Source organism: Scyliorhinus canicula, chromosome 15, assembly GCF_902713615.1.
Source record: "Scyliorhinus canicula chromosome 15, sScyCan1.1, whole genome shotgun sequence".
Taxonomy (NCBI): domain Eukaryota; kingdom Metazoa; phylum Chordata; class Chondrichthyes; order Carcharhiniformes; family Scyliorhinidae; genus Scyliorhinus; species Scyliorhinus canicula.
In genome coordinates this window covers 59,576,993-59,595,471 of record NC_052160.1, presented here as the reverse complement: position 1 = coordinate 59,595,471, position 18,479 = coordinate 59,576,993, and the positions used below count along the sequence as shown (strand labels likewise).

The following is an 18,479-nucleotide window of genomic DNA, read 5'->3' as shown; positions in this document are numbered from 1 at the left end:
ACATTCAACAATCTCCGCACATTCGTGTTAAGCTGTCTTCCCTTGACAAATCCTGTCTGATCCTCGTGTATCACCCCTGGCACACAGTCCTCTATCCTGGTGGCCAGGATCTTCGCCAGCAACTTAGCATCAACATTGAGGAGCGAGATTAGACTGTATGATCCACACTGCAAGGGGTCCTTATCCCGCTTCAGGATCAGAGAGATCAGCGCCCGTGACATCGTCGGGGGCAAAGCACCCCCCTCCCTTGCGTCATTGAAGGCTCGCACCAACAGGGGGCCCACCAGATCCGCATACTTTTTATAAAATTCCACCGGGATCCCATCCGACCCTGGCGCCTTACCTGACTGCATTTGGCCAATCCCCCTGACTAGCTCCTCCAACTCTATCGGCGCCCCCAGCCCCTTCACCAGCTCCCCCTGCACCATTGGGAAACGTAGCCTGTTCATGAAGCTCTCCACTCCACTCCACCCCCCCCCCCCCCAAACCGGTGGCTCCGACCAGTACAGTTCCTCATAAAAGTCCCTAAAGACCCCGTTCACCTCTGCCCCCTTCTGCACCACATTCCCACCCTTATCCGTCACTCCACCAATTTCCCTAGCCGCATCTCGCCTGCGGAGCTGATGCGCCAACATCCTGATCGCCTTCTCCCCATACTCACATACCGCCCTTGCGACCTCCTCCACTGTGTCTCCGCCTTTATGGTGGTCAACAAGTCGAACTTAGCCTGCAAACTACGCCGTTCCCCCAGCAACCCCTCCTCCAGGGCCTCCGCGTACCTCCTATCCATGTCCAGGAGCTCCCTCACCAGTCTCTCCCTCTCCCTCCTTTCCCTATTTGCCCGGATGGAAATCAGCTCCCCCCGGATCACTGCTTTCAGAGCCTCCCAGACCATCCCCACCCGGACCTCCCCCGTGTCGTTGGTCTCAAGATACCCCTCAATACTTCCCCGGACCCTCCTACACACGTCCTCATCAGCCAGCATCCCCACGTCCAGGCGCCACAGCAGGCGCTGGTCCCGTGCCTCTCCCATCTCCAGATCGACCCAGTGCGGAGCATGGTCTGAAATTGCTATGGCCGAATACTCGGCATATCAATCCCCTGTTCAGGACGAAAAAATCTATTCGGGAGTAAACCCTATGTACATGGGAGAAAAAGGAATACTCCTGCGCCCTCGGCCTTCCAAACCTCCAGGGATCCACCCCTCCCATCTGGTCCATAAACCCCCTCAGCACCTTGGCCGGCGCCGGCCTCCTACCCGTCCTTGAACTGGACCGGTCCAGTGGGGGATCTAGCACCGTGTTAAAGTCTCCCCCCATGATCAGGCCCCCTGCCTCCAGGTCCGGAATGCGGCCCAACATGCGCCTCATAAAGCCAGCACCATCCCAATTCGGGGCATACTCGTTTACCAGCACCACCTTCTCTCCCTGCAGCCTACCCTTCACCATAATTTATCTGCCCTCCTTGTCCGCCGCCACCTCAGATGCCTCGAACGCCACCCTCTTTGCCACCAGAATCGCCACCCCCCGGTTCTTCGCGTGGATCCTGAGTGGAAAGCCTGCCCAACCCACCCCTTCCTCAGACGAACCTGATCCGCCACCTTCAAGTGGGTCTCCTGGAGCATAGCCATGTCCGCCTTCAGCCCCTTCAAACGAGAAAATACCCCAGCCCTCTTAACCGGCCCATTCAGCCCCCTCACGTTCCAGGTGATCAGCCGGATCAGAGGGCACCCCGCCCCCCTCCCCCGCCGACTAGCCATAGCTCATTGACTGCCAGCACACCCAGCCCGACCCGTCCCCCATGACGATACCGCCTCCCCTCTACCCCCCTAGCCCACACTAGCTCTCTCCTGGCCCTTCCAGCAGCAACCCGGTATTTGTCCTCCTTCCCTCGCTTTTCCTGGGGAGCTGCTGCAGGCTTTTCCTTTGCCCCACTCCGGGTACGCACCATAAATTTCGGGGAATGTTCCTCCAAACACCTTGACCCGCCGGGAATCGTCAAAACAGCGCCGTTTGGGGCCCTAAAATAGGCCCGAAAGTCCCTTAATAGCGGGAGCTGCCGAACGTGCGGCTTAGCTCCGCATCACCGCACCCGGAAGTCCTGTTCTGCAACTTTAAAAGCAGATGTGGTAATGAGCACCTTGTAAGCTGTTTGTGCCCTTGCTGCAGCAGTGAAGCAGCCCTAATCAAAGTCACAAATGCCTCTGTGACTATGATCATAGTGCACTGTCCCACCTTGCTCCCTCTGTAGTCTCTGACCTGGTTGACCAGACCATCTGTGTTGACCCCAGCACCGTCAATGCCTTGGCAGTCGGTTTGTCCAATCTTGGATGTGGTGAGATTGCTACGTTTAACGTGCAAAAAGAAAATAAATTGCGTTCCACCCCTGTCAAAACTCTATCTCAATGCCATTTTTAATGTATTTGGGCACACTTGAACTGTAGAAGATTTCTTGTACCCTTGGTGTCCTGTTCCATGACAGTCTGGCTTTCCATTTCCTAATCCCCGTCATCGATACTGGCCCATCTCAGCCAATTTACTGAAACCATCATCCTCTAGATTTGACTTTTTCAGTTGATCTCCTGACCGGTCTCCCATTCTTCTTCTCTATTGTAAATTTCAGCTCAGTCAAAACTCTGCTACCTGAATAATATGACGCACCAAATTTTGCTTTCCCATCACCCCTTTCCTTACCAACTTCCAATGTTCCTGTTACCTTAATATTCAAATATAAGACTCCCATCATGTTTTAATTCCTTTATGGCCACATCTCTGCAAAATCCCATCCCAATCTTAAACTCTCCCCCACTGAACACTCAATTTCTGTGACAATGACCTCTTGCACAAGTTGTGTAACCCACGAATCCTGTTATATACAAATGTGCTTTCATCAACATCAGCCCCACATGTTGGAAGTCCCTTCGCCATCGTCCACTCCTCCTTAAACCCCACTTCTTTGACCAAGCTGTTGGTTATCGCTCCCAATATCTCCTTCATTAGCTGAACTCGATTCATTCATTTTCATCTTGCATGTCTGTTAAGTATTTTGTGACTTTTTTACTACATTGAATGCCAAGATCTTGTATTACAATCGAGAGTCATCAATGACAGAGGGGTGCTTTTCCAAATAAAACCGCATTTCTGCAAAGGCTTACGTTTTTTGGAATCATACAAGCTGGTTTGGATCAGCGACTTGCCACGATGTCCTGATAGATCTCTTAAGTTGGTTCCGAGTTTGCATGCTTGCCTCGTGGCGTTATTTATCTTGACTAATTCTGCTTCAATTCCCAGATCTGTACTCATTTTCTCTCTCCCGCCCCTAAACTGGCATAGAGCATGAGCAATTTTCTTTTTAAAATGGAGTCCACGGCATAGCATTAAGTCATGTTTCTAGTGTAACACAAGCCTACCACAGGGTGGTTTCACATTCAAAGTTCTCAGATACTATTACATGTGTACAGTTCAAAGGCATCATCTACATGATCCATCCTTCTTCTCATTCTCTGTCATTATTCATAATTTATAACAAAGAAGTATTCCAAGGAACTTCACAGCTGAATTAGAATGGAAATGAAGAATGTGCCACGAAGAAAGAAACTAGGGGATTTGCAGAGATATCAGAAGAGATAGATTTCAGTAATGGTTTCAAAGTGCAGAGAGAAGCAACAAATTGCTACTCAAAAGTTGCTAGCTTCATTGAACTGGCATTCTAACAAGATCAAACAATGAGTTAACAGTGCCAAAAGCCAAGAACCTAATTTTTCAATGTACTGCAGTGAAGAGATAGATATTTACCTTAATATGAAGAAAAGAGGCTTAGAATTGAAAAATTTGGAAGTCATACTAAACTTGTGGTCGCACCAAGAGTACTGTTTGCAGTTCTAGTTGTCATATTATAAAAACTATTTGAGGCATTGGAGAGGGTGTAGAGAATATTTATGAAATGAAATGAAAATCGCTTATTGTCACGGGTAGGCTTCAAATGAAGTTACCGTGAAAAGCCCCTAGTCGCCACATTCCGGTGCCTGTTCGGGGAGGCTGTTACGGGAATCGAACCGTGCTGCTGGCCTGCTTGGTCTGCTTTCAAAGCCAGCGATTTAGCCCTGTGCTAAACAGCCCCTGTTTATACAGCCCCCTGTGCTAAACAGCCCCTATTATAAGGATGATACCAGAAATAATTGGGTATACACATCAGGAAAGGATGCGGCTTCCCTCTCAAAAAAGGCAGAGGGTGGCCCAGTAAGGTCTTCAAAATTATTTGTGATAGAGTGGATACAGAGAAAATGTTTCCTCTTGTGCGAAAGAGCATAACTGGAGGCCATCATTACAAGATAGTCACCAAGAAATTCAATAGGGAATTCAGACGAAACTTCTTCACCCAACGACTGCTGAGATGTGGAACATGCTATCATGCAGTTCAAGTCAACGGTATAGTAGGGCAGCATGGCGGTGCACTGGTTAGCACAGCTGCCTCACTGCGCCAAGGTCCCAGGTTCCATCCCGGCTCTGGGTCACTGTCAGTATGGAGTTTGCACATTTTCCCCGTGTTTCGCCCCCACAACCCAAAGATGTGCAGGGTAGGTGGATTGGCCACGCTAAATTGCCCCTTAATTGAACAAAATGGTGTAGTTGCATTTAAGGGAAAGCAAGTCAAGCACGAGGGAGATGGTTACACTGGTAGAAGTTAGATAGAAAAAGATGGGAGGAGGCTAGAGTGGAGCAAGAACATTGGCATAGACTATTTGGGCCAAATGGCCAGTTTCTGCACAGTACATCTTATGCAATCCTGTGAAATCAGGGAGAAATACATCTTATTTAACTACCATGGGGAAGATGCTGCCAAGCCACAAAGGAATTAATTAGGCTTGTTACTGACCAGTATCTATACTGATGCGGGCTTCAGTTTGGAACAACTTAAACTTGAAATCAGTGGATTTGGTTTGAGCAAACAAGAGTGACTTGTTTTGTCGAGACTCCGTTTGTGAAGATTAAGTACACAACCATATTTGGAACAGCTAGCAACAAAGTTAAAGAAAAATAATTGACTAGGAAAAGGAAAAATATGCATTCACATGCAACTTTCATGATCTCAGAAGTCCCAAAGCACTACACGCCAAATTAATTACTTCGGAAGTGTAGTCACTCTTGTGACGTAGACAAGTGCAGCAACCATTTTGAGCACAGCAATGTCCCAGAAACATCAATGAGATGAAAGACAAGTTAAATCTGGTTTGGCGATGTGACTTGAGGAATGATTATCAGCCAAGCCGTTGGAAGATATCATTCCCCCTTGATATTCACATAAAGACCACTCGGACCCCAGTTTAAAGTCTGATATCAATGACAGAATCTCTGACAATGCAGTATTGCCTTGGTACTGCACTGAAATCTCAGCCTAGATTGTGTGATGTTCCTGCAGAAGGGTTTGAATCCATGACTTGTAATTCAGAATCGATAGTGCTACTACAGATAATTCAGCAGAGGGCTCGACTCATGATCTGCCGAAATGGCTTCCAATCCCACCATGGCAGCTGGTGGAATGCAAATACAACCAATTAATAAATGTAATTAACAAATCTGGAATTGTAAGCCAGACTCCGTAATGGTGACCGTGGAACTATCAACTGTCAGGTTCACTGAAGTCCTTTATTAAAGGTTATCCTGCTACCCTTACCCAGTTCAACCGACCCGGGGCTCCAAGGCCTACAGTAATTTGGTGACTCTCAACTGCCTCCGAAATGGGACAGCAAGCCTTTTAGTCGTAAGGACGGGCAAAATATTCTGGCCTTGCCTGTGACACCCACGTCCCATGAAACAATAAAAACAATTTAAAGACAAAAATGAAAATGGCAGCTTCGTTGATAATGGATTCTACATAATTTATTTATATAACCTCAAGGGATTTCCTAATCAGAGGTAAAAGCTGCCAGTTGAAATTGTTTAACATTTTCCCTGATTTGAAAGAACGAACCATAATCCCAAATGTGCAAAAGCATCGAAACTGCCTCCAGCTGCATTTACCCTGGTCATCTCCAGTGCTATTTTAGCCTGTATCTACCCAGTTTTTAAAATGCAGTTAAGTTGAAACAGCATTTATTGCTTTTGATGGTGTTCTTTTCCAGAGTTTTTGAACTGGCATCCCCAAGGTCAATAGCATGTTATTCCTGCTGGATATTAATAAACTGCACCTTTCCTGTTCTTGCTTATTACTTCATGTGCAGGTTAAATCAGGAGAAAAACATACTGTGATATCAATTCCTGTGATTTATTGAGTGACTGATGATTTAATAGAGACATTCAAAAGCATGAAGAATTTTGATAGAGTAAATAAAGAGCGAGTGTTTCCAGTGGGAGAGGATCTGCAACCAGCAGTCACAGATTTAAAGTAATTGGTGAAAGACTCAGATGAGAAGAAAAATGATCTTATGCTTGAGTTAATTATGGTTTGAAAGCACAACTTGAATGAGTGGTAAAGCAGATTCAGAAGTAATTTTCAAAAGTAACTTTGAAAAGGGAATTGGATATCTATTGCAAGTCGAGAAAATTGCAAGGGAATGGAATGAATTGGAGAGCTCTTTCAGAGAGCTGGTACAAGCAAAATGGGCCAAATGGCCTCCTGCTGCAGAGGATTCCATAATGCTATCTTTGCGCAACTGTATTCAGCAAGAAGAACAGAAGGTCCCAGCTGTCAATTTTTCAACATTGCCCAATGTTCCTCAGTAATTTTCCCAATCCCATCACAGGAAGCTAGGCTGAGATTTGCACTCCAGTGTTTCATCTTTTCTCAACACAAAAGGACAGCTGAAAACGACAACTCTTCAATACAATGCATGTTTGAAGTTAGTTAGCTGGATAGGAATGATTTGGAACCAAGAGGCTCCAAATGAATACTTTTTCCAGCCTTGGCCGAGATCTCTTCGTCCACCACCCTTCAGCTATGACAAAATGCTCCACCTGCTGACCAAGTTCAGAATGGACAATCCACTAAATTAACCTTGGAATCACAAGCTCACATGAACACAGAAGGTAAGGAAAAGCTGATCAGCATCTTCAGAAGTTGACCGCCTCCCAGGATAGCGCTACCCAATCATTCCCAACTCCCATAACAGCCCATAACATCCGACAGCTATAGCAATGTACAAGCAGTGGGGGCATGGGCTTATCGTCATTTTTGCTGCAGATATAACTGAAGTTCATGGACAAAAATCTAAATGACATAAAGGTGCAAGTGTAGCACAGTGAGTTTAAAAATTACCGAAATGCTGATTGCAAGAGAATTATTTTAAAGGCCTCCTGACTAGATGCTTTCTGGGTGACTGTCACACGGCTCAGTACTTTTGGGAGCCTTCAGTAACTCCACCTGTTAAACCAAATTTATCCTGGACCTGTTGCAGATATTTTAAATTGCACAAAAGAAAACAAATGATTTCATGTCAGCTTTACTATGCCCAGTTGCATTCATTCAGAATATTAGATCCTTCAGGCTAACTTGTGACCTGGCACCTTTGACAACATAAACCTACCTGAACTCGTGGAGAGTCTTACTTTCACAAGACAGAAATGTCTCAATACCCCGAAAATTACTATTCTGACATCAAGTGGTGTTGGGGGGAATTGCTTCAATTGAGAAAAGCTGATTTGCCTTTTGTAAATAAGCAAGACGACTGTATTAATTATCATTTGGAAAGGCACAGATTAATCAAGGACAGTCAGCATGAGTTTAAGGGAATGTCGTTTCCTGCTTAATTTGATTGATCCTTTTATTCCTTTCTCAAAACAATTCAATGAGGGGAGCAAGTTTAGAGCCATCCACATAGATTTTAGCAAAGCTTGTGAATGGCTCCCATGTAGCAGAATGATCAGAAAATTAAAAGTCCATGGGATGAGGGAAGTTATCAAGTTGGATCCAAAATAAACTGTACGGCAGAAAGCAATGGGTGTTTTTAAGATAAGACGGCCATTTAAGAAAAGACTCCGGGTCTCTTGCTTTTTGTGGCACATATCAAAGACTTGGATTTAAATTTATGGGGCATGATTCAGAGATTTGCAGGTGAACAAAGTTGGCTTTGAGATGGATCATGAAGATGAAGGCGATAGACTGCAGAAGATAGCAATTGGATTTGGTGGGCAGACAAGTGGCAAATGGAATTAATTCCAGAGAAGTGTGTGGCAATGCATTTGGGGAGGGAAAACAAGGAATGCACAATATCATACACAATCCTTTTCTTTATTCGCCAGGCAGAGAACAAAAGAGCAGGAGGATCCTTCTGAACTGTACAAAACGCTTGGCTACACGCAGCTAGAATACTGTGCAGTGGAGTTATCATTGCATTCGAGGACAGATATGATCAAACTGGAGAGAGTAGAAAGATGTACGTATGATGTTGTTGCCAGGCATTGAGATTTTTTGTAATGTGCAAACACTGGATAAACTGGGGTTGTTTTTATTGCATCAGAGGTGGCTGAGGGGAGATTAATTGCGGTGCATAAAATTCTGAAGGACCTTGAAGCAGTGCATTGCACACCAAAGATGTGCAGGTTAGGAGGATTAGCCTTGCTAAATTGCACCTCAATGTCCAACAGTTAGGTGATGGTTACAGTGATAGTGTGGGCGTGTAGGCCGAATGGCAGTCTTCTGCACTATAGGGATTTTATGATGTAATTTCCCTTAGCAATAATTTGGGGATTGGAATTAAAGTAATTTGTAGAAATATTGGAGGGGAGCTGAAGAGAAATTATTTTGCCCAGAGGGCGATGTGGGTCTGGAACTCAAAACCCTCATTGCATGGTTACAATCTTAGCCTTAGCCACACATGTGCCAACAATTGCTACAGGGTTTCCCCAGGCCCAATCTCCTTCGCTGTACCAGGCAGCTATCCCTCTTAGGCCTTTGAGCCCCAGCTCTCAGCTACACCAAGCAAATGCTGGTCCTGCGCTTCCTTGAACTCCAGCTCTTAGCAACTCAGAGCAGCCAAGGACTTTTCAAGCCCCAGTCCTTCAGAAGCACAGGGTTAATGGCAGAACCTCGGGTCTCTCCTCAGTCTGCAGCAGACTGACCGGTCATGTGGGCTTGTTTTTGCACTGTAAAACTCGAACCCATGGTTGTTTTTGCACCCTCGCCAAATAAGTTGTCCTGGCTCCCTTTGCCACTCTCCGCTTGTGCCGTAATTCCCCTGCTTGCCAGGAGTTCTAGTCCTGAAAACATAGATTTCTTCACAGCATTTAAAAAATATTTGATTGCCCTTTGAAAGGCTGCAACCTACAGGGATAAGCAGCGTTGGAAAATGCGATTCAGCTGGATAGTGGTTTTGGCTGTCAAAGACAAGATTGTCTCCTGCGACATATAGAATCATGGAAATCTATGAAGGATACAGCTGGTTTACAAGTCAACAAATCCGTAGAACCAAATTCTGTTGAATGATCACATTAAGAAATTAATTCACCTTTTTTCCGACACGCCAACCTGCTGTGCATTTCAAATATTTTCTGTATTTGAAACTTTATAACAGAGGGCCAGTAAACAGCAACATTGACACCGGCGATGATGGGCTTAATGGAAATATCCTCTGAGATTTTAATGGAGACATAATCTCCTTAAAAGATCAATTAAAACCTCTGCTAAAATGGCTTATTTGCTGTTATCACTTATAATAATTTGTAGCACAATTATCCTTTGTGTCATTCATAAAGCAAGATTTATCTTTGCATGGCAAGCAAAATTCACTGGACATGGTGGCCAGCAGAAAAATTAAAATACATGAATGTGTGTTTGTGAAAATAGGTTAAGGTATTGCATGTTTCAAGGTGGATCTTTCTAACTGCCTTCAGTTCCTTATTCGTAACTAATCTCAATCCTCACATCTCCCACTGCCCTCAGACATGGGCATGCTCCCTTTCCCAGTTATTCCAGAGGATCTCCACCACCCAAGTCAGAAGGCCAAACAACTTTTGAAGTTGCAGCGCCTAAACCAGGTGCTGTGCTCTGATGGAAATGACCTGTTCCATACCACGTACTACAATTTGAGCTTACGTACGATCAACATGAAATTCAGCTTCTGCAGCAAGACGGTGCCTCAGATGAAATGAAGCTTGACCTCAGACGTGAAATATCAGCAATAGCACTGAGTTGCTGACAATGAGAATATGGGAACTAAATACCAGGCATTAGCTCCAGAAAAGTCCTCACCAAAACACGTAGCTCTGGCTAAAATTGAGAACATTTACTGGGAGTAAGATTATAGAGGAGCAAGACTAGATCAGAGGATTAGGTAGAAACACAAGTGCTGCATTTACCAGTTTGAGATCACTGTGAAGTCATTTCAAAATTCTTCGCAGAGTCCATTTATCAGAATTGCTGTTCAAAAAATACATATTTCGAGATGTTTCAGTGTCCATGGAATTTCCCAGCATGGAGCTGATTAGTGAAATGACAATAACTGAAATAATCAGCAATACTGGTTAAATGTTATTACCAGTCTTTGCTGCCCCGGAGACCGACTTGCTGAACAAAAGGTCAACAGCAGAAGATGGCCAACATACCAGGCTGAGTGCTCCCCTATCCAGGTTTAAATATGAAAAGCTAATTCTGACACAAGGCACACAACCAGATTTTGAAAAGCAAAACTTGTTTTGGATGGCTCGTTCAATAATGAGGACCGAGTTTCAAACTTAAATACAATGTTCCACAAAAAACTGTAGGCAAATCACCTCGCCTGCACTCTTGCGCTTTAATATTAAAACCAGCTTGTGCAATCACTTCTTCACAAAGATAATCACTCTCAGATAATTACAGGAACAATTTGTGAACTGCGGCATTAGGCAATACTTTTAGAGCTCACTCTTATTTGAAAAAGTAAGATTTTGATGGTCCAAAATTCTGCAAATCCTCAGCATTGTAGTCTGTGGTGATCGAATTTTAAATATAACAACGCTGATAAAACTTTATAAATTAAAGAAACTTCATCATTACTTGCCATATTTTTCTTACAACTCTGCCACTTTATAAGCGCAGTGACAGCAGCATTGAAATAAAGCCTGGAATTATTTTCTGCCAGGGAACATCCTGAACATTCTTTTTTTAATTTACAGTACCCAATTATTTTTTTTTCCCAATTAAGGGGCAATTTAGCATGTTCAATCCACCTACCCTGCACATCTTTGGGTTGTGGGGGTGAGACCCACGCAGACACGGGGAGAATGCAAGCTTCACAAGGACAGTGACCTGGGGCCAGGATCGGACCGTGAGGCAACAGTGCTAACCACAGTGCCGCCCCCATCCTGAACATTCTAACAAACATTTTTTTTTTTTTCTTTTTTTAAAATTTAGATTACCCAATTATTTTTTCCAATTAAGGGGCAATTTAGCGTGGCCAATCCACCTACGCTGCACATTTTTGGGTTGTGGGGGCGAAACCCACGCAGACACGGGGAGAATGTGCAAACTCCATACGGACAGTGACCCAGAGCCGGGATCGAACCTGGGACCTCAGCGCCGTGAGGCGGTTGTGCTAACCACTAGGCCACCGTGCTGCCCCATTCTAACAAACATAACCGCATTTAATGCAACCATGCGACACGGTAGCACAGTGGTTAGCACAGTTGCTTCACAGCTCCAGGGTCCTAGGGTAGATTCCGGCTTGGGTCACCGTCTGTGTGGAATCTGCACGTTCTCCTTTTGTCTGCATGGGTTTTCTCCGGGTGCCTCTCTCAGTCTAAAGACGTGCAAGTTAGGTGGATTGACCATGCTAAATTGCCCTTAGTGTCCAAAGGGGCTGGGTGGGGTTGCTGGGTTACGGGTATGGGGCGTAGGTGTGGGCTGAAGTGGGGTGCTCTTTCCAAGAACCGGTGCAGACACAATGGGCCGAATGGCCTCCTGCTGCACTGTAAATTCCATGAACCAGCGGGCATGCCACAGTTTTAAATAAAAACATTTCTAAATATTTTCGTGACATGCACGGAATAAACGTGCCTGTAAACTATTAGCTCATTTTTTGCACTTTTCTGCTTCAAGCTTAACGCCAACACTTTTGATCACACTGTGCTAATTTTAATTTCATAATCTCATTACATCTCGTAACAACTGACGTGTCTGTAAAAATATATTCGCCCTGACAAGTCTGTAAAAATATATTCCTTAAAGAACAGGAAGCAACTGTCTTCAATATTAAAAAAAAAAATCCTGCACTTCAGTTTCCGTTTGGTGCACTCATTCCACAGATTCCAAGATTTAACTTTCACTTGGCACATTTATCTAGGTCAACATAACTTCCCCTTCAATGGTTTCCATGGCTACTGCCTTATAAATTAGATGTTTGGATGTAGGCCAGGAACTAACTTTTGAGTGACTGTTTTTCCTGTTAGATGGAGTACCGCTAGCATCTATAGGAGGCCCCTAAAGGTTTTAAATCTTTCTTTAACTTCAGTCTGCGTATCAGGTAACAAGATATGCCTGCTAACATATTTGCACAAAAACAATCACATATCCAACACGAAAGTATGCTCTATTCCCAGCAGGGAACATTTCTGCAGAGAATGGGGGTCGCAGGGGAAGGTAAAAATCACAGCAGTCTTCCACACTGTTTTGGAAGGCAAGTTCTAGGATGCAACTAAGTAATATGGAATCACAAAACTCATTCCTACTTTTCTCTGAATAATCTGAACAGCAATTCATCACAAGTCCCCTTCCTTTAATTCTGCCCACAGAAAATAGATCTTCAACTGATTGATCCTCAAACTATCTCCCAACAGCTTGATTAAAGAGAAACTTATTGCGAGATCGATGCACAAGGATTGATATTTCACTACCCTTTAGTGCAATTTATGCACAGCTCACAGCTATGGAGAAAAATTGAAGAGATGTCCTCAAAACCACCGTACCCATTGTTCGGCCATACATAAAACAGAATCCACTTTTTATATAATCACCACGTTACATCTGTTTCATGATGTGTTCGAAGCTAAACACTTGATAATTTCTCCAAAAGCGATGATTCTTTCATAAAGGTGCAAGTGTACTATTTTGAGCACAAGTGACAAAGAGCACATTTAGGCAGAATTCAGAGTGGATTTCAGAAAATTTTAATCCTTCTGTATTATCAATCTTATTCCCAACCCCTCCAACCAGATAGTCAGTTTGCAGCTCTGTAGCCTTGTAATCCATGCACAGTCCAACAGCACCATCTAGTGGAATTCAATGGGACTTTGTCTGAACTGAAATAGCAAACGCTTGTTTGAAAAACCACAAAATAGTTGCTTAGAATGGTGCAGAACAAATCATCTAAAGCAGGTTATCCAGACTAGTTCCACCCCAAACAAGAAGCTATCTTCCACTGTCTTTCGAGTACTGTGTGTTAATTTCATAAATCTTTTAAACCAATATCACCATGCGCTGTGGACTGCCAGCTAATTGTTTCTCCTGCCTGGTGAGTTCCATATCTCACTTAGACTTGTTGAATGGTCTTGGATGGGAAGGAGTAACTGAGTGTTGCTGAACAAAGGTCACATTTCCTTTACCTGGGGCAGCATGTTGGTGCAGTGGCTGGCAGTGTCCCCTCATGGCACCAAGGACCCGGGTTCGATCCCGGCCCCAGGTAACTGTCCGTGTGGAGCTTGCACATACTCCCCGTGACTGCGTGGCTCTCTCCATCACAACCTACACAACCCAAAGCGGTGCAGGGTAGGTCGATTGGCCACGCTAAATTGACCCTCAATTGGAAAAAAAAATCCTTAACCCACAGAGATGTCACTACAAAGTGCTTTTTACACACCTACCAGCAGTACACAATTTAGGACACAAAGTGCCTTCAGAGGTGAAGGAGGAAATGGGTAGAAATACAAAGTAGCATACAGAAAATATGAATTTACATGGAACGTATCTCACCAGAATCTGGCAAGCTCAATTTATCAAACTTTAAAAAACTCAAACATCACAGTCTGATATCAGGTTCAAACTTGCATCACTCATATATCCTAATTCAAGTTTTAAATTTATATTACCCAGTTCCAACTGCCACAGTGCAACCAGGATCTGAATCCAACACAAACTATTAGCTGGGGGAAGAAACGTTCCTGGAATTGCAGTTATTATTACACTTGAAGTCCCATTCTGCTTCAATACAACTTTCTGCTGGTCAAATTACGTGGATTTTAATCACAGCACGTAAACACAGTCCTAATTTTATTTCTCAGAATAAAATGAGACAGCCCAATATAGATGTGGTAACCGTTACATGTTACCATGTACAGCATTGTTACCAATCACCTGTTTATTTCCTCTCTAACTTGCATCCGCCCTGTGTTCCTGGCAACAGATTAATCATCAAATATGATAATTTTTAAAAAAACCTGTGCCTATCTTAATGCAAATCGTCCAACTGCAGTTTTAAGCTACCTTCAGATCTGTTCACTGGACAATGAGGTGGTGCATCCTTTTCTCAGTTACGGATTATCTGGTTTAGCACAGTGGGCCAAACAGCTGGCTTGTAATGCAGAACAAGGCAGCAGCGCGGGTTCAATTCCCAGACTGGCCTCCCCGAACAGGCGCCAGAATGTGGTGACTAGGGGCTTTTCACAGTAACTTCATTGAAGCCTATTTGTGACAATAAGCGATTATTATATCGCACTCTCCTTTACTGATATAATTTTACAAACACCTGATATTATTCATTCACACAACACTGAATCTGCATTATTGAAGTGCTGATTATTTGCCTATGATGTACTGCTTAGTTGAAGAAATATCAACCACAGCAGTTAAAGCACAATACGCATTTAAGTTACCATTAAAAATATGATTTTATTTCTGGTTTTATCATGACTGAACTACTGATTAATTCTAGAAAATGGTATATTCACAGTCAATAGAATCACTGGTAGTGATGCAGTACTGATCAACAACTACTTTAATTATAGCTTTTAGTTAAGTTATGCAGTACATCAGAAGCAATATGATATCACTGTCATTTACGCATTTTCCCAGGCTAGGCATTAGGGAAATCTGCAGCAAAATACAATAATCCTTGAAAAAGAGGAAGGCAGACACAATCGATTGCATTTTACAGACATTATTTTGAATATTTTAAAATTGTTGCATCTTAATGGTGATTTTCAACATAGATGCCACCATTACACATGACGACGGTTGGATACTTCTCTGTACAAACACAATACGCTGTGTGGTGCCAAGCTATGAATGACAAACGCCAAATTAACAGCCTTCAAACGACTACATTTCATAGTGGCAAGCTCCCAATACCACTGTTTCTTTTAAATAAGAAAGCAGGTTCTTACCTTCCGACAGCGAGGGTTGGGGCAGCTGAACATATTGATATCTTTGTCCAGTAGTGCTGGGAAGTTGCAGAATGGGCACCTGGAGGAGCGAAGCGACATAAAACAGCAATTTAAACAATACAGTGAATGTAAATACTCCTCGTATATGTGCATTTAGTTATCTGGTCTGCAAGGATTTTTTAAAAATAAATTTAGAGTACCCAATTAATTTCCAATTTAGCATGGCCAATCCATCTACCCTGCAAATCTTTGGTTGTGGGAATGAACCCACGCAAACACGGGGAGAATGTGCAAATTCCACACGGACTGTGACCCAGGGCCGGGAACGAACCTGGGACCTCAGTGCCATGAGGCAGCAGTGCTAACCACTGTGCTGCCCCTGGTCTGCAAAGGTAATGTCTAATATAGCATTAAGCCAGACAGGTCCCAGATTCAATTCCTGATTTGTTCTGTTAGCTGATCTTAGACAGGATAGCAGTTTGCAGTAGCACACTAGAAAGAATCGGCCTAAGTTCAAGCAAGCAGGATGTAAAGTGGTTTGTACTGAGATGAGAAACGATAACGGCAAGAAGTCACTTGTGGGAGTGGTGCACAGGCCTGCAAATTGTAATTATATGGGGCAGCGAATAAGGGAAGAAATAATGGGAGCTTGTCAGAAGGTACAACAATAATCACGGGGGATTTAAATCCAAGTTCACACGACAAAAATCAGATGCGTCACGACAGCCTGAACTAGTGTGCGGTCAATTCCACTATCACTTGACCCGGAGTTGCAACACGGGTGAAATTAAATTTTACTTAAAATAACTGAGGTCCTTAGTTGAGCCCAATAAATAAATAATAATAAATAATCTTTATTATTGTCACAAGTAGGCTTATATTAACACTGCAACGAAGTTACTGTGAAAATCCCCTGGTCGCCACATTCTGGTGCCTGTTCGAGTACACCAAGAGAGAATTTTGGTACTTGTGGGAGGAAACTGGAGCACCTGGAAGAAACCCACGCAGACATGGGGAGACCGTGCAGACTCTGCACACACAGTGACCCAAACCGGGAATCGAACTTGGGATCCTGGTGCTGTGAAGCAATACTGTTAACCACTAAAGTCACCATGTTTGTAACTTGAAACACAAGTAACCTTTTATTATGCACAGTATTATAAGTAAACAGACAGAAAAATGTAACAGATTGTCTACGACCTCTTTCCCAACCTGCCCAACTCCCTACACACAAACAAACAACGTAGGGTGGTGGTGTTAGGCTGACTTCCAGTCAATGTCTTTCTTGAGTTCATGCTTTCATTTTGGTACTTCTTCTTAGGCTTGAGATGGTTTCTTTCACAAGGCTGTCCATTTTCTCTGCAGACTGAGCATCATTTCAGGTTCACAGCAAAGGATGTGTCAGGCACTGGTCTCTCAGAAAGCATCACGCACGAACCAATCATTGACCATTGTCAGATAGAACACGGCCCCTAGCCAACCCACCTGTTGCCAGTTAAGCAATCGAACTGACGTCTCTGGCTTCTCCCTTCCAAAGTAAAGAACCTAGAACACAGTGTCCTGGCAAGCAGGCTGTTTTAAGGGAGTCTTCTGCTTAAAGGCACATGCCAATTACAGGTCCGCGAATCAAAAATAAAGAAAATAAATGGGACCTAAGGAAATAACAAGCAGGACTCTTACAGGTGGGCAATGGTAGCATAGATAAGGAGTTCACAGAATGTTTTCAAGATGGTTTTTTAGTCAACCAGAGAGCAGGCTATACTAGACCTAGTACTGTGAAACGAGAAAGGGTTATTTATCATAGAATTTACAGTGCAGAAGGAGGCCATTCGGCCCATCGAGTCTGCACCAACTCTTGGAAAGAACATCCTACCCAAGGTCAACACCTCCACCCTATCCCCATAACCCAGAAACCCCACCCAACACTAAGGGCAATTTTGGACACTAAGGGCAATTTATCATGGCCAATCCACCTAACCTGCACATCTTTGGACTGTGGGAGGAAACCGGAGCACCCGGAGGAAACCCACGCACACACGGGGAGGATGTGCAGACTCCGCACAGACAGTGACCCAAGCCGGAATTGAACCTGGGACCCTGGAGCTGTGAAGCAATTGTGCTATCCACAATGCTACCGTGCTGCCCCCCACAATGCTACCGTGCTGCTCTTTAAAAGAATGTTTCAGAATACACACAACAGGTGCATTCGAATGAGAAAGAAAAATTCCAAGGGGAGGCCCCCCATCTGTGGTTAACTAAAAGAGTTTAACAGAATAAGCTTAAAGAAAAAGCATTAATAATGCAAAGGCTGGTGGTCAGAAGATTGAACAGAATATAAAAGAACAAAGGATGCCAAAAGCAATCAGAGGGAAAAATTATAGTACGATAGAAAGTTAGTGTAAAGACAGATAGTAAGAATTTCTATAGATGTTTAAATAAGAGTTAACAAAAGTGAGCATTGGTCCTATAGAAAGCAAGTCTAGAGAATTAATAATGGATAATAAGGCGACAGCAGATGAATTGAACACCAATTTTGCTTCAGTCTTCTGGATACAAGTAACATCCCAGAAATGGCTGTAAATCAGGAAATAGAAGGGAGGAACTCAGGAAAATTACTATCACCACGGAAGTGGTATTGAGTAAATTGTTGGAGCTGTGGGCTGCCAAATCCCAGAGTCCTGATGGACTTCGCCCCAAGGTCTTAAAAGAAGTGGCTAGTGAGATATTAATGCACTAGTTTTAAGTTTCCAAAGCTCCCTACATTTGGGAGCAGACTCTATTAGATTTGAAAATAGCAAATAGAACTCCCTTATTCAAAAGGAGAGGAAGACTTAAAGCAGAATATTACATGCCACTTAGCTTAACATTTGTCATAGAGAAAATGTTAGAAGCTATTATTAAAGGTGTTATATCAGGGCACTTATAAAAATTCAAGGCAATCAGTTTTGGGAAAAGGGAAATCATGTTTAACCAATTTATCGGAGTTCTTTGATGGAGTCACATGCGATGTGGATAATGGGGATCCAGAGGGTGTATTGCATTTGGACTTCCAGAAGGCATTTGATAAGGTGCCTCGTCAAAGGTTATTGTAGAAAATAAAAGCCCATGAGTAGAGGGTAATCTACAGACATGGATAGAAGATTAGCCAGCTAACAGGAAACAGAATTGTCATAAAAGGTATTTTACTGGTTG

The 18,479-nt window shown here is 43.6% G+C and overlaps 1 protein-coding gene across 1 annotated transcript in view; it reads right to left on the bottom strand.

Moving 5' to 3' along the window:
* The window catches only part of rnf216 (ring finger protein 216), a 263,325-nt gene that overhangs the window by 153,249 nt on the left and 91,597 nt on the right, over window positions 1–18,479 (bottom strand). Inside the window, exon 13 of the mRNA XM_038820989.1 lies at window positions 15,288–15,366. Within this exon, the coding sequence (XP_038676917.1) occupies window positions 15,288–15,366 (79 nt within the window). The remainder of the gene's footprint in view (window positions 1–15,287; window positions 15,367–18,479) is intronic.